General features: G+C 44.7%; 1 protein-coding gene across 1 annotated transcript in view; it reads left to right on the top strand.

Moving 5' to 3' along the window:
* The first annotated feature begins 5847 nt into the window (after positions 1-5847).
* LOC100545676 (neural-cadherin-like) overlaps positions 5848-21324 on the top strand; it is a 38489-nt gene continuing 23012 nt past the window's right edge. The window contains exons 1-14 of the mRNA XM_031552968.1: positions 5848-5851; positions 7369-7602; positions 8170-8395; positions 8480-8684; positions 9248-9359; positions 13016-13265; positions 13442-13584; positions 15031-15203; positions 15507-15675; positions 16805-16975; positions 18842-19014; positions 19119-19286; positions 19945-20194; positions 20838-20965. Of these exons, the coding sequence (XP_031408828.1) occupies positions 5848-5851; positions 7369-7602; positions 8170-8395; positions 8480-8684; positions 9248-9359; positions 13016-13265; positions 13442-13584; positions 15031-15203; positions 15507-15675; positions 16805-16975; positions 18842-19014; positions 19119-19286; positions 19945-20194; positions 20838-20965 (2406 nt within the window). The remainder of the gene's footprint in view (positions 5852-7368; positions 7603-8169; positions 8396-8479; positions 8685-9247; positions 9360-13015; positions 13266-13441; positions 13585-15030; positions 15204-15506; positions 15676-16804; positions 16976-18841; positions 19015-19118; positions 19287-19944; positions 20195-20837; positions 20966-21324) is intronic.

Raw genomic sequence — 21324 nt, forward strand, 5'->3', positions numbered from 1 at the left:
GGCTGGGCGCTCGGGGCTGCGGGAGAGGAGGTCCGGGGAGACCTTATCGCTCTATGCTGCTTGGAAGGAGGTTGTGGTGAGGTGGGCGTCGGACTCTTCTCCCAGGTAGCAGCCGTAGGAGGAGAGGTACAATGGCTTGAAGTTGCGCTGGGGAGGTTCAGGCTGGGTGTTTGGGAAAATCTCTTCTCAGGAGCAGTAGTGAGGCACTGGCACGGGCTGCCCAGAAAGGTGGTGGATTCACCGTCCTGGAGGTGCTCGAGAGTCACGAAGATGCGGCACTGAGGGATGTACTTAGTGGGCATGGGTGGGGGTGGGCTGACGGATGGACCAGATGATTTTAGAGGTATTTTCCAACCATGATGATTCTATGATTCTCAGCCAAGACTCAGCCAGCACTGGAAGCTGTCTGGACAACGTGCTGCCCGGCGGCCTTGCTTATTTTGAACACAGCAATTAACCTTGCGAGTGGTGTTGTGTAAATCACACACGCTGTCCTCTCCAGTGCAGCTCTGTGCCATGTATTTTCACTCGTGTCTGTGCACAGATAATGTATTGACAAGGGATGAGCCTCAGGGAGAAAGGAGTTCGATGGCCAACTGGGACAAGGTCGTTTTGATGCACTTTTGAGCTGCTTTTTAAATCAAAACTATTCCATAGCTTTGCCCAGGGATGAACTGAGGCTCTCTTTCTTGCAGTTTATGTTACACGACCAGAGCTGGAGGCTTCTACTGTCTTAGTTTCATTTGAAAAAAGTGGTGAGCTGTCTGAAGCCAAGCAGAATTTACTTGTGTTTGCTTATCATTTCCCCTTTCTCGTGCCTCTTGCCAAATATAATTAACAGCAGGTGACTGGCAGGCACTGGAACAGGTTGCCCAGAGATGTGGTGGGTGCCCCATCAGTGGAGATGCCCAAGGTCAGGCTGGAGGGGCTCTGAGCAACCTAATGTAGCTGTGGGTGTCCCTGCTCATTGCAGGGGAGTTGGACCTGATGGCCTTTAAGGGTTCCTTCCAATTCCAACGATTCTGTGATGCTGAGACACAGCACTCGTGCTGCACAGCTAAAATACTGAAATGTGTTCTGTGTATGAAGTGCCACAATCTCCTGTTTCCCAACTCACTTGGTAGCACTGGTGGGCATGGGGTTACCCTCAGTGCTGTGAGGCTCCATAGCTGGCCCTGTGGAAACAGCTGGTAAGAAGCATTTCCAGTTGTAACTAAAGCCAAAGGAAATAGACCATTGCTCTGACCAAGGAGCCTGCAGCTCCTGATTTTTGGGTGATCCTGTGTGGAGCCAGGAGCTGGATTAATGGCCCTTCTAGGTCCTTTCCAACTTGGGATATTCTGTGATCCTGTGACACTGCTGCAGGACAGGATGCCCGGAACATGGACACAAACATTCTCTGTTTGCCCATGAAGGGCAGCTGGGCAAGCACATGTGCTGCCTTTGTGTTTGGAAATCTGAACCTGGGGTGGAAGGGAGCTTCATCCCCTCCTTCATCCTCTTTGAAGGTTGTCCTTACTCATGTGAGCTGGGGTCTCCTCAGCAGCATTTCATTAAAGTTTCTGTACTAAAGCAGTAATTTAATGCATTACTCTCCAACTTTGAAGTTTCTGCCTGAGCAGTGAGGTAGGCATGCTAGTGGAAACTGTCAAAAATTTAAGAGAAAGTTTGGACAAATCCTTCGAACGTGTGGCCTTAGGAATTGGGCTGATGGAAAGAACTTGGGGTTATGCTCCTGTAACTGTGCAGTTCTTGGTGGCTTATGTATTGCTGACTGAGGGATGGACCTGAGCACAGGGTGTGTAGGCTGCAGTCAGTGCTGTGTTCCTCCAGCTGCTGGCTTATATCAAACGAGCTGGCAGAGCTTTGGGCTGAGCAAACATATAGAATAGATAAAAGCTTTGGGAAAGGAAGAATAGCAAAGTGGTAGGGCTGTTGGATTCAATGATCCCTAAGGGTCCCTTTCAACTTGGGATAGTGTGTGAGCCTGTAATTCTGTGTGTCGGTGGAAGGGGAAGAGGACACCAACTACTTTCACTGTAATAGATGTCACTTAAGAGGGGAAATGTGGTGACCTGTTGTATAGGAGAACATCAATGAGAGAACAGACTGGGTTCCTTAAACCTTGCCAACTGAAACCTGAGGGGCGATACAAGTTGGGTACATAAAGAAATGTGCCCCAGAAATGTCACCAAGTGATGGCAGCAGGGTGGGCTGTGGTGCTGCTGTCTGTGGTTAACCAAGGGGGGAAAGCCATCGCTGCCGAAACAGCTGCTGATGGGGCACTTGGCACTGTTCCTCATCAAGGTATACTGTGGCTGCAGGCTTTTGATCCACAAACTGATGTAGTGCTTTGTGTGCCTTCAGAGAAGCAAGCACTCCCATTTCTGTAATGTTACTGGTATTGCCCTGCCTTCAAGATATGGAAGATACGGTCGTAGCTACTTACTGCTGTGGTGTGCATTGGGTGAGGTAGGGTGTTACAAGGGGATATGGTACCCCTGAGCGTTGGATCCAATGTCCTTAGGATATCTTTGAGAAATCACATCTATTCATTATCAGAAACTTCACTCCCAAGCATCTCTCATGGCTGATTGGAGCAGAGTTGACCTGGCACTTCCAAGACTACATTAAAACCACCCTGTGCAACTTTTCTTGAGAGAGTTGGAGGAAAGATATGGAAAAAAAAGGAAAGATTTTATTCCAGAGTGTTACCTGTGCTGTGAAGCTGTCCTTCCGCTTCTCCCCACAATGGGAAGGGCAGCAGAGATGGGAGCATCGCAGGCATCGCTCACCAGTCTGCTTGTCAAGACCTCGTGAAAACTGATTTCTCTTATCCTTTCCTTCAGGGGAAACCCTTAGTTGAGATCCCCGTCTTCTGGCCAGCTGCTTTCCTAAAGCTTGTAGGAACAACCCAGCAACCAGATCCTAATACTGTTTGGGCAGGAGAGGGTGGGCCCAGCTGGCAGCGAAATTGTGTGAGCATCACTGCTGTAGGCTCAGAGGCATTTGTAAAACCAACAATGAGTGCTGCTGAAAGATTAATTGCTGCTATGAGGCATGTTGTTGGAAATACAAGTACTCTGTAAGTATATTATTCCTGAGAATGCTTGTGTCTGGGGGACATTTCTGAAAGGCACAAAAGTACTCACAGAGGAATTTTCATGAACTCTTTCCATCTATATCTCTTTTATTTTTTCTCATATCCAATGCTTTTCTTCCGTGCTTTTGGGCACTGTGTAGTTGCTGAGGACTGGGTTGCAGGTACCTGGGGGCAGGAGCTGTTAGAAAGCAGATTTATGAGACATGTGATGCCTTAGGCAGCACTGGAGTGGTGTGACTGATCATAACTGCAAAAACAGGTGGATGCAGATTGTCCCAGTCTTCTGTTGAAGTGCGGTTTTAAAGGCAAATGCAGATTTTCTGCAAGCTGCCTGCCAAGCGTTTTACCTTACTGCCTCAGCAGCTGCTTGGCCTGCAGCCTGAGGGCAGCTTAAGCCTATAGAAACAAATGAGTGCCCTTCCACCTGTTTTTCCTTTCTGCTTTAACCAAAACACTATGATCTTCCACAGTTTTCAGTCTGTTCAACTCCATTTTTAAAAATTGCTCCTGTAAAGTACATTTCATAAGGAAAATTGTGGATTTACAGGACATGCATTTATAGGATTCTAGAGCCACTTTCTTTCCTTTCTTCGTGTGACATTTGAGATAGAAGTTTATTAGCTTATTCAGCACACCAGGTGTTTCCTGGCCATTACTTCTTTTTCTTTAATTTGAGGAAAGCAGGTCACTTGAGGCTAATTTTTCATTTCAGTCCTGGAGACTGCAAGCCTTTCTCAGGCTCGATGGAGCTGACAGGAGGTGCACAGGTTCTGCAGAAGCTCCTGACCCTGCCCTGTGGCCGCTTGGCCCAAGAGCATAGCAAGGTGCTGTCTCTTACATTCAAATGGTTTATTTTGCCACAGAGAATATAAACAAGACAAACTACCATTAGTTCTCAGATGTGAACGTTTTTTACTTCTCAATTCATACAAGGTTTCTATTGTAAACCCACATTAGTTGATGTAGTTCAAGACTCAGTTCTCAGGAAGAGAAAATCACATCTATCATGTTTCCTCTTTCTGCTAGGGAGAGAAAAACGATTAAATGGACATGGAGTTGATACAAGTTTGTAAGAAAAGCCATTTGTATTTTAAAAACCTTTTCCAAGTCTTTTCTTCATGCTCTCGTCCAATGGACACAATGCTCTTTATCATTTGGACAGTCGCACAGTGAGTTCTCCCTGTCCATCTGCTTGCTGCTCTCCTGGGGCAATTACTGGGGCAATTGCCCTCTGAGCAATAGTTTAAGTCCCTTTTCCTTAAGTTCCCAAGGCTGCTTTTGCTGCTGCCAAGCAGCCTCATCCCTGATGTGCTGTTCATAGCATCACAAATCATAGAATCACAGAACCATAGAATCACAAAATCCATAGGGCTGGAAAAGACCTCTAAGATCATTTAGTCCAACCACCAACCCAACCAGCCTTTGCCAACCCCTTGTTCTTATTTGTTTCCAAGGAGTAATTCTGAAGCCTTGGGGGCATGCTGGTATATCCATGAAAATCAGCCCCTTAATTCTGACTTCTAGCTGGATCGTACCAGGGCTCTTATTCAAACATGTGGTGTCAATCCCAGTGTTTTATCCCATTGGTAGTCTTCTTCACAGGCTACAGAGCCTGTTTTCCTGGATTGTTTGTTTTCAGTAAATTCATATTGACAAAATGGGTGAGCTGTTGTATTTTGATTTGATAGGATGCTACAGTTGTGACAGGGGAACAAAATAAAACATTATTGATTTCAACGACTTGATCTGTTAATGGCTTTCCAGTTCTGACAGCTGAAAAACCAATACAAAGCTGGAAGAAAATTATCTTCCTCATTGGGACTGGTTTTGTTGTATGCCTGTACATCTGGCAGGCAGAGGCTCTGTGCGGTTGTGTGGCATCTGCCTTCTTTGGGCTCATGCCCAGGGAAGAGATGGGCATGAGAACTGAGAGCAGCTCATGTGGTGAGCAGGAGGGATTGAGGCAGGAAAACTCAGCTAAGAACTGCTATAGAGAGGTGCACACCTCAGGTGCGGGCCTTAGGCCTACGCGTGCACCCTCGGCTGTGTCCTGAGATCTCGTGTGGTCTGGCATTCTGAACGTGAAGTGTCTCATCTTTGCTTTGCCAGCATCACAGTGTTCTGAGGCACTTCCCAGAGCTGTAAGTCCTCTTGGGTGCTGGAGGGATTTGTGCTTCTGGACACTGTGATGGAAAACCACCACAGCAATCAGGCCGCTGTGGCACTGCTGCTTCTGCCCATGAAGCCCCTCTGTCCACCAAGAAGAAGAGGCAGCAGTGGCTTTTGCATCACCTACTTGCCTTTTTAAAGAACTTGATGTCTTTTAGAAGGATGTTGGGATCTGAAATGCTTAGCTGTTTCTTTTGAAGCTTTGGTCATTGTAAAAAATTATCAGTATGTTATTTTGGTTGAAAATTATGTTTAATGGACAAAAATCTCAGTCTTTCTGAAGGTGAAAGCTTCCTTAGAATCAGTGAAATCTTTGAGTTGGAAGAGACCCTTAAAGGCTGTCTGGTCCAGCTCCCTGCAATGAACAGGGACACCTACAGCTACATCAGGTTGCTCAGAGCCCCATCCAGCCTGACCTTAGATGTCTCCAGGGCCGGGCATCCACCACCTCTCTGGGCAACCTGTTCCAGTCTTATCACCCTTATTGTAAAAAACTTCTTTCTTACATCCAGTCTAAATCCCCCCTTTTGTAATTCCCAGTCCTGCTGGGCTCTGTTTGCACAAGCAAATGGGACATGGGTGAGTTCAGCGTAAGAAAATTATCATTAATTTGAGCAATACAGTTATTTCCCTGGATGTTGTCTTGAACTCAATGAAATGTATTCTTGTGTATGGCTTGTGCCTTTTTTTGTTTGTTTTATTTTAATGAGTAAGGCTTATGTGAAGGGCTGATATTTTGGTGTAGTGGTGTTTTTTACAACTCTTTACAGCAGGATCTTGTTATTGATTCTATTTGGTACTCGCCAAATGGTGCTGTATATGGATGGGCTGGTTTATGTTTCTCAGCTCTCCTCTCAGCTGTGGATGGAATATTGAAACCTAGAGCAGAGCTGGTCATCTCCTAGCCTGTGCTGAGGGCTGAGCCTTACCTTTTGCTGAATGGTTGTAGAAGTTTCTTAGGATAACGTTCCGAACAGTGTTCCCATTAATTCAGTGTTGATAGTTTACAAAAAGAGAAACCATGTAATCTAAGAATTTACTCTAGCTAAAGAAACCCTGTCTTAAATTATTTTAAATACTTCAAAAACTGAACATTCAATGAAGTCTTTCCCCTCCTGAGGAATAAATTTGTCCAGACCACATTTTTACTGGTGTAAGACTGCCCATAAATGCTAGTCTTCCATGTCGGGGGATGTCTCTGTCTGTGGGTAGTCTTTTATTTGGTATCTGATCTCTGAGGTCTACAGTTAAGATTTGTTTGGAATTTCTAGCTTCTTTCTGGCCTTCAGTTTTGCTCACATGCTGCTTTCTTCTTTGGTCCAATGTAAAATTTGGTTGTCCTAAAGGCAGAGGTTGGGACCTCCTATGTGAGACATATGGATACCCAGGTGTGCATGTCTCTTCTGACAGTGCTGTAGACCTTAGCAGACCTGCAGCCTTGAAGCAATTTGTCCGAATACCTGACCATATTCTGTCAGGCAGGCAATGCACATTTCTCATGCGCTGATTTCTACTTTTCTCCCTTTCTACATTTAGGGTCTGATTGTTGGGTTTTTGGTTGGTTTGTTTTGTTGTTTTTTTTAATTATTATTATTATTATTTTTTTTAAACTTATTTTGTGTATTTAGTGATCCAAGGACAGATATAGACTGGGCACAGAATGGATTGAGAGTAACCCTGAGGGGAGAGGCTCCTGGATGTTGGTTGATAAGTGCTCAACATGAGCCAGCCGCGTGTCCTTGCAGCCAGCTGTATCCTGGTCTGCATTAAAAGTGGTGTGACCAGCACGCGGAGAGATTTATGCTGAATCTGTTGAAAATAAAATGATCAAATTTCACCTGTGTTTAGATGCGCATTTTAAACTGTTTCATGGCTAAGTGGTGTAACTGGCACAATGTTTAACATGCATATCTAGTTAATTTATATCTATTATTGAAAGTATTTTTAAGTAGTTGTTAACTGTACTTAGTGCACATCAAGCTTCAGAAGTCCATATGTGAACTGAATTCTTCGTGCATGCAATAGGATGAATGTGATGAGTGATTCAGTTTGGTTTGCAGCTGCTGAAGGATCCGACCGTAAACACTGCTGATGAGAGTTTGTGAGCAATCTGGCAGTGTGTTCATCTTTTGCAGATGATGACTGGTACCTCTGCCACGTGACCCTCCTGGCCCCAGAAGAGGAGCTCCTGTCCTGGGCCATGTACCCATACCCCTACCTGGCACGCGTTGATCCAGATGCGCGGAAAGGCACTCTTGTCTACCGGCTTGCTGCACGATACAGCAACAGTGAGAACACCAGTGCTGGTGTATCTTACACACTGATTGCAGGTAGATCTAATCTGAAAGAAATGACGAACTTCTGCAAAGCTGCAGATTTTTCCTATCAGTTTCCCATATTATCATTTCGGTTGATAGATTTTTACCTCTTGGGAGATCCTTATGGATACAGCAGGTGAAGAAGCTGGAGGTGCTGTAAGAAAAATAGATGTGTGGATGGGAATTTTCCTTGCTTTGCTTTACTTCTATTTTGAAAACAAGTGGAGCCTTATATTTTTTATACATTCTGTCCTCTTTTACTGTGTACCAGTCAAGATAACATGGTGTGAGTGAGAGACAAGGAGAGGGAAAAAGAAATGCATGCAGGGTACAGGTAGATGATTTGAGGGTAGCTTACTTTAAAACACCAAAGATGCAAATGTGGATGCCTCCCTCCCAGAAGCACTCAAGGCCATGTTGGATGGGGCTTCGAGCAACCTGTTGTAGAGCAGGTGTCCCTGCCTATAGCAGGGGTTGGAACTAGATCCCTAAAGGTCCCTTCCAACCCAAACCATTCTGTGATTCAAATGTTCTTGCTGTGGGGCATTTTTCAGACCAGCTCTGTGTGTACATTGGTAGGTGGCGAAGAGCGATTTCAGGTCGATGTGGATACTGGGATCGTCATGACCACGGGCTTACCTCTGGTGTGGAACAAGGAATATGTGGTCACAGTGCAAGCCTCAGATGAGTATGGCAACAAGAGCCCCTTTGCCTCCATCTCCATCCTGGTGGGCTCCCGACCTCCACAGTTCACTAATATGTCCTACAGTGTGTTTGTCCCTGAAAACACACCACCGGGAGAAAAGTAAGTTCTGCTTTGTTAGGTGAGCTGTCTCACCTGTGTCAGGGATCAGCTTGGAGTGAAACACTATTCTCTCCCTCTTTGCAGAGTGGCAGTGGTTGAGGCTGTTTCCTTTCAGAGCCAGCCCCTGTCCTACTCGCTGCTGACGAACCCCAGTGGTCTGTTCACTGTGAGGCAGGAGAGCGGCGAGCTCGTGCTCACCCACCCTGTGGACTATGAGGGCGAGCACCACCTTTACCACCTCCTCCTGAAAGCCATGGAAGCCGGGAGCACGCTGAGCAGTGTGACTGAGGTACAGGAAATCCTTCACTTGCCACCCACTGTCCCATCCATCTCCGTCACCTCATCACCTGAATGATTTACCATGTATACGGAGGCACTGGAACAGGTTGCCTGGGGAGACGGAGGATGCCCCATCCCTGGAGACATTCATGGTCAGACTGGAGGGGGCTTTGAGCAGTCTGATCTAGCTGTTGGTTGCAGAGAAGTTGGACTAAATGGCTTTTAAAAGTCCCTTCCAACTCAAACAATTCTATGATTCTATTCTATGAAGGTAGGTGGTGCTTGAGAGGGAGGTCCTGTGGTCAAGGCAGAAATTTGGACTCTTATATGAGGTCAGTTTAGGCTCCAGAAAAAAATTCTTATTGTTTGGCTATGGCTTTGCCTCCCATAAGCTTGGAAGTGGAGGTGGTAGCACTTCTCAGTGCTGAGGGCATAGTGCAAGGAAATGTTTAACATTGCTGCTGTCTCATCCTTAAGCCTCCAATGAATGCCCAGACTTCGTCTGGAGTGAGGTGCATGTTTTCCTAAGCATAGAAAATGAACTTATATCTCAGCGTGTCCTTTTTGTCTCAGGTTATGGTCCACATCACGGATGAAAATGACTGTTCTCCTGAATTCCAGAACTCCATTTACAGCAGGGACAGCGTTCCTGAAACCATTCCCATCGGCACATCTCTCCTGCAAGGTGAACACCTTCCTGGCACCTCTCACTTCAGTCTTGTCACAGACCCATTAGTTACAGGTTCATGTTTCTGTCATGAGAAAATACTCCTCCATGGTGGGCAGTGGCTTTATAAAATGTGTGTTGTGGCCTTGTCTGGGGTCTGCAGATGGCTTTTAGATATCCTGGAAGTAGATTTATTAGTGTCTGTTGGTGTTGAATGCCTGAGTCTAGGGACAGCTGCTGCAATGGGTGTGGGTTGCCAGGCAGAGCTGCACAGGAGAGTGCTGGTGGTGCTGCAAGACACGGGGAGCCCCACGCAGAAGCATCTGCACAGTGGTGCAGAGATGATGCGTCGAGAGCACCTCTGGGTGGTCATGTAGCTGTGCCAGGTCATACTGGCAAAGTTCCTCATGGACAACTTCTCCCACATGAAGTATAATACGTGAGGCAGCTGGGCAAAGATGACTGGCCATGAGCATTACCCTCTAATGCACATCAAAGCAGTTAAGGCAGCTGACAGGTAGTAACTTAGTGGACTGCTTTAACTTTAAACCTTGTAGCTGTATTTTTACTGAGATTGGTCATCTTTTTGATTCCTGGAAGCAGTTTCAGCTAGGTTTGTTTTTTTTTCTTTCTTTAGTGTTTTGTTGTTTTTTTTTTTAATGGGCAGCAGCTATTTTTTTCTCGTAAATTGGTTTTAAATGCTGTATGACTGACTTAAAAAGTGTTCAAGGAGAAACCTATGGAAAACGTGTGAACTTACATTTATTCTTTTGTTTTATCCCAAGTCATTGTCCCAAGTTTGTTGTGTGTAAGGTGATCACATATTACTTGAATGTAAACCCTGAGCACAAATGTGAGTCTTCTAGGTTGGAAGGGACCGTAAGGCCCAACCAGCTCCAACTCCCTGCCATGGGCAGGGCTGCCCCCACTAGCTCAGGCTGCCCAGGGCCCCATCCAGCCTGGCCTCCAGGGATGGGATACCCACAGCTTCTCTGGGCAGCTTGTGCCAGGGCCTCACAGCCTTCATAATGAAGAGTTTCTTCTTTACATATAATCTAAACCTACTCTCTTTCAGAATAGTATCCTGCTGACAAATTAGGAAATAATTTAAAACCCCAAGTTCCAACCCAAACTTCAGTCACTTTCGAAATATTGTGGTTGCATAAGTAAGGACTGAACTTGGATGGTGTGGTATGTCTTGTCTCACTCCATAAAAGAAAAGGAGTAGAAGTCCGTTCCTCAAACTGATGTCACTTAAACACCCTCTATCTTAGGTGTCTTCTGATCAAGCCAATCGTGATGCCACACACAGCACAGGGATGCACTGCTTAAAACTTAGGCTGAGACCTCAGGGTAGTGATAAACTGTGTGAGAAATGGATGAGTGCCAAGGCAAGACTCAGTGAAAAAATTCATGTGTAGAAGATGTCGCTTTTGAGGACAAGGATGTAGTTTTCCAGCATTTGAAGCTGAACGTGCACAGGACACAGTGGGGATAATAAGCTTAGTTTCCTTCGTGATGGCATGCTGATAGCAGGGCTGCAGGGAATGCTTTCCGTGGAAACTTAACAAGAAAGCAAACAGCTGCAGCTCATGCTTTGGTCTGATGGCTCACAGGAAGAAATAAGTTGCCAGCTGATCAGCTGCTAAAAGTTCTCAAGTATGTGATTTTCTTTAAAAAGATGAAAGCTCTTCTCTCCATGAGACCTCTAAAGCTGATCAACTGTGGGAAAAGATGTATGTCCCATATCCAGGGCAAACAGAATGGCAAAGCTGTGCGGTGAGGTTTACAATTGCATCCGGCTTGACTGTCTTGCTACATTGAGTGAATTTCAAGGGAAAGAGCTTTCTTAAAACAGAAAGTGCTCAGTGTAAGTACAGTGACAGTAAAAATGGGCCACTTGGTCACAGGGCTGAGCAGCATCTGGAGCAGCTGCAAGGGAGGGGTAAGTGCAGTCACCTGCACATGGAGCTGCTAAACCTGGCTGCTAAAGCTAATACCACTTCAGAAAAGAGCAGCTCTTACCTGGCTGTAGTTCCTGGAGGACTAGGAGGCATGTAGCAGCCCCAGCTTGTCCTACAAAGAAAGAGAAATGCAGATTCAGGACAGCCTTTGCTGTGCTGAGGCTGGTTGTTCTCCTTTGCTGGTGTAATTGTTCAACTGCACTGCTGCACTAGCAAAGCAGGGCTTGGATTTGTAGCTGTCAACTTCAGCCAAACTAGCAGGCTTTGATGTGTAGTTAGCATGCAGTAAGCTAGCACACAGCATGGGCAAAACTAGCACAGACTTGCTTGCACTTGCTGCACGAGTCTCAAAATACTGTTGCAGTGCAGATGAGTTTGTAGGATGAAATGGAATGGAAATGGAATTCCCTGTTACTATTGGGAAGCAAGAGATTGCTTTACAGTGTATGAGAAAGCATCACATTCCCTACTAGCCAGGAAAAATAGAAGAGTGTAATCAATGAGCATGTAAAATATGTTTTTGTGAATGGTTACATGTCAGTAACATGGTTACATGTCAGCTCTTTTGAATAAATCAGAACTGTCCACATCAAAGCTGCATTACACTTTATAATTTTCTTTCTGAAATAGACACTTTACTACAAAATTTCAGTTTTATTTCACTTTCATTTCTACTTTTCTCGGGTTTTTAATAGATGTAGATCTTTGGTGCAGCATGAGTGGTTAACTCCATAACCTTTACTCTCATAGTCGTAATACAGCCAACCATTTATTTACTCACAGCAGAATTTTGAGACGTGAAACGAGAAGTTAGAACCACCATACACTGAGGTGAGTAACTTCCCAAAGGCAGAGGTGGTTGGTCTTTCCTTTTGCAGATAAGTAGCTCAGTATTTCACTGCTCTTTTTCAAATCCTTTTCTTCCCTTTTTCTGAACAAATCTGCTGATCACTGTGGGTCGCTGCCTCTGCACCCCATAGAGCTGTCTATTGGGGTGTCCATGTGCTTGTTGCAAGCACTGGAGTCACTGCTATGCCTTCCTCAAGCCTGTTGGCCACTGCAACGGCCACGCTTGTGTCCTACTGCCTGAAAGAGGAGGCGGTTTAGCACTGGTGTGGATATGAGCTGAAGCCTCGCTGTTTGAGGAGGAAAATGGCAGGGTAATTAAAGAGCTGAGCTCCCGCTCTTACAATCGCTTGTGATACAACATATAAGCCCTCTTTGTTCTGCCGATTTGCTGCTGCTGAGCAGATGGGACACCGCCGTACTGAGCAAACACTTGCCAGGGAGCGATGTTTAATCACTCTTTATACCTTGAAGTGCCAGGTAATTAAAAAGTGCTTTAGCTATAACATAGCTGGGAGCTAATTAAATGGGAACGGCATCCCCTGAGAGAGCGAGGACACAATTTGTGGCTGATAATGCTCTAACAGTGTGTGTATTGATTGTGTGGTAATTACTGGTGCTGAGTGCTGCTGCCACGAGGCAGGCTGCAGTGCTGGGCTCGCTGCTCTCGCGTTGCTGCTGGGATGCAAGTGGGACAGAACTTTTGGCTAGCTTCCTGCTGAGTTCCTTCCAGCAGCAACACAGCTTTCATGGAGAAAACAGTTTAGTGCAAAGTCTGTTCCAAAAGAGGTTTACTAGGTGGAAAACAGCACACCGAAACCTCTTCTGTGGCATGACGGGTCTGTTAAATGTGTTCCCTGACAGTGCTTGCGACAGACTGCGACTCTGGCTCCAACTCGGAGATCACTTACTTCATCCAGAGCACTGATTTTTCCATCACCCACCACGGGGTCATTAATTCTAACCAGAGGCTGAACTTCGAGCGAGCGAACCACATGTATGAGTTTGTGGTGATTGCCGTCGATAAAGGACAACCCCCTCGGACAGGAACCGCGTCGGTGCGCATTCGAATGGCCAACGTGAATGATGAGGCGCCCGTGTTCTCCCAGCCTGTGTAAGCCAGCCTGAACGGCCACTTTGCTTTGTACAGATGCTGTTCATGTGTGTAATCTTGATAAAACTTGACTAAATGGGTTGGGTTTTTTGTGCATTTGTAAGTACCAGTGAAACCAAAGGGTGATTTGTCTGAAGAAAGGCTTTGGAAGCTGGTACTGAATGTGATTGCCTCAGTTACAGAACGTTCCTCTCGGAAGATGCTGGTCCCAGTACCTTAGTGGCTACTGTCCGGGCCAAGGACCCTGATGGAGATGGGGTGCTCTATCTAATTGCTGGAGGAAATGAGGAGGGCAATTTTGAACTGGATAGTCATAAAGGTAAGAGAGCTTTTATGGCACTGCTGTAAGGGAATGCAAGTACCTGGTTTAATCACTCTTAGGCAGATGTTCAGAGAGGTTTTGAAAATTCCATCATTAATTTTCCTGTAACTCAAAGTCCACATCCTTTTACTATCTGTAGCTTTTACAGCATTAGTCTACAGCAATTATCTCATATATGCACATCTGGGAGATATAATAATTCTAAGCAATCTTTTCTATTTTAATTTCCATACTCCAAACACAAAGTTAGCATGGGAGAAAATGGGTCCTAAAAAGAGAATGGGTTTTACTTAAAATGAATACAGTCCAGGGCTGCTGAGTTGCTACAGCCTAGTTTCTGCCGTCACATAATAAATAATATCTTACCTCAGTACTAGTCCTTACGTCACTTAAATGTCTGCATTTTGAATAAAGTGTGGTACTGTTCAATAATGGAGAAATAACTGATTGGCTTCTTTGCAGGTACATCTGTTGATGTGTTGAATGCACAAAACAAGCATGTTTTGAAACCTTGAGGAAAAAAAATAAAAAGAAGGATATTTTCACTGACTTCTCAAGCTATAACAGTGGGGACATGGGGACAACCCCACCTGAGATGTAGGAAGTGTTTAGGAACAAGATGATCTCACAGGAAAACTACACCTGGCCTCTGTCTTCCTCCTTTTATGTCCATTCTTCTCCAGCATTCTCTCCCCTGGCTCCCACAAAAAGGAGGAAACATTTTCTTTCTTGTGAGGAAAACCTGAGAGGGCTGGAGATGTTCAGTCAGGAGGAGAGAGGGATCCAGGCTGACCTTATATCGGCCTTCCAGTACATGAAGTGGGCTTATAAGAAAAATGGAGAGAGACGTTTTCCAAGGACAAGGGCTAACGTTTTGAAACAAAAAGAGCTTATGTGTAGCTTAGGTATAGGTATAATGAAGAAATTCTTCACTGTGAGAGCAGTGAGGTCCTGGCACAGGCTGCCCAGAGAAGCTGCAGGTGCCCCATCCCTGGAGGCCAGGCTGGATGGGGCCCTGGGCAGCCTGAGCTGGTTGGGAGCAGTCCTGCCTATGGCAGGGGTTGGAGCTAGGTGGTGCTTAAGGTCCCTTCCAACCCAAGCCATTCTGTGATTCTATGATACTGTCTACTCTGTACTGACTCTGCTTCATTGCTCTGCCAAAAACCATAAGAAAGCACCATATTCACATATTCTGCTAGTGGAGATGCTTCATATCAGTTAGAAATAGCTCTTTGATTATGCATGGTTGATTTGAGTATCAGCCAAAATTTGGAGAACTTGTCCAAGGGCTGTGTTGTCTGATATGATGGCTGATGTGATTCAGTGATAACTGAGCTCTGTGGCTTTGCAACGAAGATATAGTGGCAGGGAAATATAATGTTCTATTTATTTTGCTTGTTTGTTTACATGGTAAAATAAAGCACTTTATGCTTCCAAATGCAGGTATCATTAAGCTCCGCAGAAGCCCTGTGCCCAATCTGAAAGGGCCTCGATACATCCTGAACATCACTGCAATAGATGACAATGCCTCCGGGGGACCCACTCCTCTCAGCAGTTTTGCTGAGGTTATCATAGGAGTTAATGACATTAATAACAACAAGCCTGTGTTCAGAGAGGTAAGATGTCTTCCTGCAGGTGTTCTCTTCCCATCCATAGCTGGCCTTACAGATTCTTCTTGTCTCCAGGTGAAGGAAATGTGTAAAAGAGAATAAGTCTATAATTGAACACGTTTCTTTGTACTTACACAGAAAAGTATTCATTCTCTTTTTTTTTCCCATCTTCCTTCCTTCCAGCTTGATTTCTTTGTGACTATAAGTAATAGTTTTCTTCTGAGTTCTTCTCAGATGTGCTGCCACTGTGCAGCTAATTCACACGGCTTGATGTAATACATAGGGCTGGATGTTTGGGTGTGTTTTTAGTGCACTTACTACAGTGACAGCACCTGGGTTCTGGAGAACCAGCCTCCGGGCACGTACGTGCTGCAGGTAGAAGCCTACGACGCAGACCTCGGTGTTAATGGAGAGGTGAAGTATGGGCTCATGCACCGTGATGGAGCTTCCCTGGGCTTCAGCATCGATTCGGACACAGGTCAGTGGCTTTTGCGTTGCTGAGATGAAATGAAAATGCCATTGTGTTGCAGTGAGAATGCCACGGTCTGATTGTTGGATTAACTGTAACGGCTTATACAATAAATACTGAAAAATAGACTAAGTGGAGAACTATGCATATTGATTAAATTAAGATTATAGTAGTTGAAAAGACAAATTAGGTAGGGCAACAAACCCCCGTTCAATACAAACGTAAAAAGCTATTTTGAGTCAGTTCTCTTCCTATTGAACCAAGTGCAGCTATAAAATGCGTGGTAGAATCAAACAGCTTGAGTGTGTACTTCCCTTCAGTGGGGTTTACAGTTCTTTAATGCAGATTATTTCTCAGCTTATGCACAAATGGGAAGGACAGTGTCATGTGTACAGAGGCAAAATGTTCATACCAGAAGGTGACATTGGCAGAGATTCTTGATGCCTCCTGGATGAAAGAGTTCCTGTAGTCACATCAGTCAGGTGGGGTATTTGTGTGTTGGTGTTTAAACTCGGAGAGCTGTCAACAGAGAAACACAGTCCTTACCTTGAGCATAGCAGAGATGTGGGTCTGGAAGTAGTCCCAAGGCCACTTTGAAGGCTCACAACCAGAGAAAAAGAGCTGAGGCTGGGAGAGGATTGGTCAACAGAGAGGAAAAGCTGTGGACTGGGAGAAAGTTGTTCCATTTACTGACTGAAACATGATTCCATCTCATTGTAATCTGTTCAGCAAGGCTCCCACTGTCGAGATGACCTTGGTTATATCACTTAAGATTCCAGAGCAATCATGAGCTAACTTTGAAATATTCAGTTACATGGACTATTGCTGGAACAGCCCTATGGGACACCTTCATGAGGAGACCGGGCAATGAGATAGCCAGGATCTCAGATTGAAACCCCTTAGGGGTGCAGCAAGAGAGAAACCTGCTGACTGCTGCTAGTGTCTAGCAAGTAGAGAAGGAGAGACAGAACATGTGGTTCTGTCTGGTTGATCTTGCTGGGGCTGTGCCTTGCAGGGTTGCTGTGGGTTGTGCTGTGAGCAGTTGTAGCTCTCTCCTGTAGAGGAGCAGTGGTGGTCCCTCTCTGCAGGCTCAGTCCTGAGGCTGTGGCACGCAGACAGGTGATGTCTGTGTCCTCAGGGGTCATCACCACCACACAGAGCTTTGACCGTGAGGAGCAGAGGGAGCACACCCTATCTGTCACCGCGACGGACCAAGCACAGGAGCCGCTGATCGGCGTTTGTCAGATCACTGTTTTGATCGCTGATGTCAATGACAACGATCCCAAGTTTGAGAACAGTCGCTACCAATGTGAGTGATTGGTTAACCGCCTTGTCCCAGTGCTGTAACATGAGCCTGTTCGATAGTTCCTAATACTGATGACAAGTTTTTAGGTTTTTCTTTGCTGCCAGCTGAGTCAGTTACTGCTTATCTCATTGCCAGTGCAAGTAGGCAGAACTGATCACTGTTATAAGTGTCTTATTCAGTGCAGTACTCTTAAAAACACTGACTGTCTTCAGTCCTACAAACTATGCAAATCTGATCCCTTTACTTTCTGTCTTTCCCTTGCCCCATCTTTCTGCACACTGACTTTTTGTTCAGTATCGTAAAACAATACATGACATTGTAGCTGAGAATTCACCAACCGTGGCTAGAAGAGCAATCATCATCTTTGTTTCCTTGATAGAGTGCCCCTGTTCAAATGGTTTGGAATGATATTAGATATATCTCTTGTCAAACAACCTGAAATCCTTGGCTAGTCTGCAGGTGGCTGTGAGCCCTGATCCTGGCTTGTAAGTATGTTGTCTCCAGTGTCAGAGAGGCCAGAATGTTTCGTAGGATTCAAAAAGTTGAATGCTTTATGGCAGGATTTTATCATGAAAAAGTGACCTGCTGAGAAATAATCTAAGTATACGTCTACAGAATCATAGAATTATACAATGGTCTGGGTTGAAAAGGGCCACAGTGATCATCTAGGCAGTCCTTTGGGGTGGAGAAACCGCAAATAACGAGGTCACTTTATGTGTAGTACTTTTCCAGTGTCTACAGCTAAGTAATCAATGTTTGTACGTCACAGAATTAAAAATAGCTTCCTCTCTAACAGGACCAAATGCCATTATTCATAGGTTTCTGTTCTTCTTGGAAGTTGCTGGTTCTTTATTTCTGAGCACTAGCATCTTAGTCAAATCCCTCATTTAAGCCATGTATCTTATAAATCTGTGTGAAATGAAGGCATTAAACAAATGCTTAACTCTGTGCAGTATGGATGGCATAGTAATTGCTAGTTATGCCAGCAGCAAGTAGAAGTACGTGAAATGAGAGAGAAAGACCCTTCCAAGTAACTGAATGCTTTTTTTTACAATGTGATTTAACAGGATTTGACTATAAAAGTATAAATCTAAACGCAAAGAAAGGATATTTTACAGTGTTTCTTTGTAATAAATTCCATTTTCATTAATCTATTTTAATGCCAGTAAATCTCTTCTGAGAGTAGTTCTGGCTGTACTGACACGCTGGGGACACGAATCCTAGGCCAACTGAACATCCTGGGGGATAAGAGAAGCTAATTAAAGCTCAACTTTGTGTTCATGGAGTGGTGGTGGTTTATAATTTTAGTGCCCTGCTGCCACAAAATGTAGAGGGAGAAAAAGCAGAAAATATGAGCTCACTGTTTTATGAATACTGAGCAGTACTGATTTTCCCAGCTCAAAAATGCAGAACTGTGAACTATTTCTATATATATATATTTTTCTATATATATATATTTCTATATAACTTTTTTGGAATCCCTGCTAGGATTCAGGAAGACAAAACAAAATTACTCTGTGCAACTGTGCACCTTTTTGCTGTCAGGTTTTCAGATGACAGTTACAAAAACAGGTTCAGAGAAGGACTGGTCTGCCTCAAACCATTGGCACAAAGGCGCTGCCTCTGCTGCAGTCAGTTTGCTGGGAGCAAGGAGCGAGACCCGAGGCTTCCTGCTCTGCCATCGCCCCCTGCCTCCCCTTGGGGGTGCTACTGCTCACATTCAGCACTGATTCCAAACACAGAGACCTTCATGATGCCAGGCACAGAGGGACAGCAGCATCTGGGAGCTCTAAGAGTGACCGTCCCCAGAACTGTCCTGACAGAGGCTAGCAGAACAAACCTGCTGACAGTACCTTTCTCTTCTCAAAGATTTCCTCAGTGAAGACACTCCCATAGGGACGAGTTTTCTTCGTGTCACAGCTCATGACAGTGACCAAGGTGTGAATGCTGCCATCACGTATTCCATGTTAGCGCATCAGGTTCAGTACTTCCAGATCAATCCCAGCACAGGCTGGGTGTATGTGAACCACCGGATCTCCCAGGTAATGACTGCTTGCTGGAATGGAGCAACTCCCAGACCCGTCACAGAGGGTCTTGATTTGCACAAAATACTTTGCAAATATCCTTCATCTTCTTCATTTCGTAGACAACACGCATTAGTCACTATATTGTAGCAACGGATGGGGGCAACAGGAGCAGCACCGTGGAGCTGACCGTAACCATCACCAATGCGCTCAGCCAGCCACCCCGCTGGGAGCAGAGCAGATACTGGGTCACAATCCCTGAAAACACCATCCGTGACACCAAGATACTGGTATGTTATGAATGCGATTGCTTACCTCCCTGTTCTTTTCATTTTGTCTTCCTTTGCTGTGCTCCCTCTGCATCCATGTCAGAAACGTGGAATCATAGAATGGTTTGGGTTGGAAGGGACCTTTAAGTCCATCTAGTTCCAACCCTCTGCTATGATCAGGATCACTTCCCATTAGACTAGGCTGCCTCAAGCCCCACCCAACCTGGTCTTGAACATTTCTATGCTTGGGGCATCCACAGCTTCTCTGGGCAAGCTACATCAGTGCCTTAATATCCTAATAGCAAAGAATTTTTTCCTAATATCTAATCTAAATCTACCTTCTTTTAATTTAAAGCCATTACTCCTTGTTCTAGCACTACATTGCCCTGACAAATAATCCCTCCCCAGCTTTCCTTTAGGTACCGGAAGGCTGCTATAAGGTTTCCTCGGAGCCTTTTCTTCTCTAGGCTAAACTGTACAAGCAGGTACATTTGTTTTTGATAAAGACCCGCAACAAGCCTAAATGTTGTGAAATGAAATTCATATCTTCAATGGATGGACCTTAACTGTTTCTCTTGTTTGTTGTCCTAGTCATGCATGCACTGTTCTCCCCATCAAACTGAACACTGAACACTTCCAACCCTGTGCCAACACACATGGTGGCTCTTTTCTCCTTCAGACCATCAAAGCCACATCCCCTCTTGGTGATCCCAGGGTTACATATAACCTGGAAGAGGGTCAAGTTCCAGAGACAAACATGCCAATTTGTTTCTACCTGAGGCCAAATAGAGCTGACGGATCTGCTTCTCTTCTTGTTGCTGAACCACTTGACTTTGAGACAACCAAGTTCTTCAGCCTGACAGTCCGGGCACAGAATGTGGCAATGACTCCTCTAGCTTCCTTTACCATTGTTTATGTTAATGTAACAGGTAAGCATTGCTGCTGTTTGAACACTCATTCAGAACAATATTCTCCTTATTTTTACTATAACACCGTGAGTTAAGATGAAGTACGTGAAATTACAGACTGCCTAAGAACAATTTGTGCATTTCTGTCCTATCAAAGGAAATTGTACAGTCATAAAAAAGCCTGAGACATGTTGTAAGTACAACTAGAAGATGTGGAAATGTAGTAATGCAAAAATGGTGTGTGAATGTTTACCTGCTGCTAATGCTTGCCTGTATAAATGTAAGCACAAATAATTCCTTTTGGTAAAGGGAGAAATCTAATAAAGATTCCCAAATTATCACTGGAAATATTCTTCTCTATAGAAAAAGCTACCAGTAGGTTAGTTTTTTGCTTGATATAAGATATTTAACTTTTTCATTACATTCATATTTTTTTATTCAACACTGTGGTAAAAACAATTTTAATGAAAATGTCCTTACAACAGGATCAATTTTCAAAGATTTGACCTAACTTGCTCTGCTGTAAGGCTCTGCTCTTACAAAACCACATAAACCTAACTCCAGTTTTTTTCCAAACGAAATTATAGTTGTGGGGAAAAAATTAGAATAAATAAAGATGTTCCAGAAGACTTCAAGCATTATCTCAATCCATCATCTTTTGCAGATGTCAATGATAATGTTCCATTCTTTGTGTCTTCCAACTATGAGGTATCTGTGCCAGAAGGAGCTGATGTTGGCACATCGGTGGTTCAGGTTTTAGCAACAGACTTGGATTCAGGTCTTCACGGACAGGTTTGACCTTGCATCCAATATTTTTCTTCCCATAGGCAAGTTTTGATACTGTAATTAGTGAAAGTGCACAGGCAGCAGATGACAGGGTAATGAACTATAAGTGCCATTTACAGCACCTTTGTCTAGCATATGTTTGGGTCTGATGTGCATAATGTGGGGTGCAGGCAGAGAAAATGCTGTTCAGGATCCTGAGATCCTTTGTCGTATCAGGTCATCCTGAATTAGCAACCATGGCAAAGCACTGCTGTTTGATTCTCAGGGTTGCTCCCATGACACGATTCCAAGCTCTTGGCTCTTCAGTTTAAATAGCTTTTCATTTAACTATTATTGTTGCAGTGACATGACTCTTGGGGGAAAAA

This window comes from Meleagris gallopavo, chromosome 3 (genome assembly GCF_000146605.3).
Source record: "Meleagris gallopavo isolate NT-WF06-2002-E0010 breed Aviagen turkey brand Nicholas breeding stock chromosome 3, Turkey_5.1, whole genome shotgun sequence".
NCBI classification, from domain to species: domain Eukaryota; kingdom Metazoa; phylum Chordata; class Aves; order Galliformes; family Phasianidae; genus Meleagris; species Meleagris gallopavo.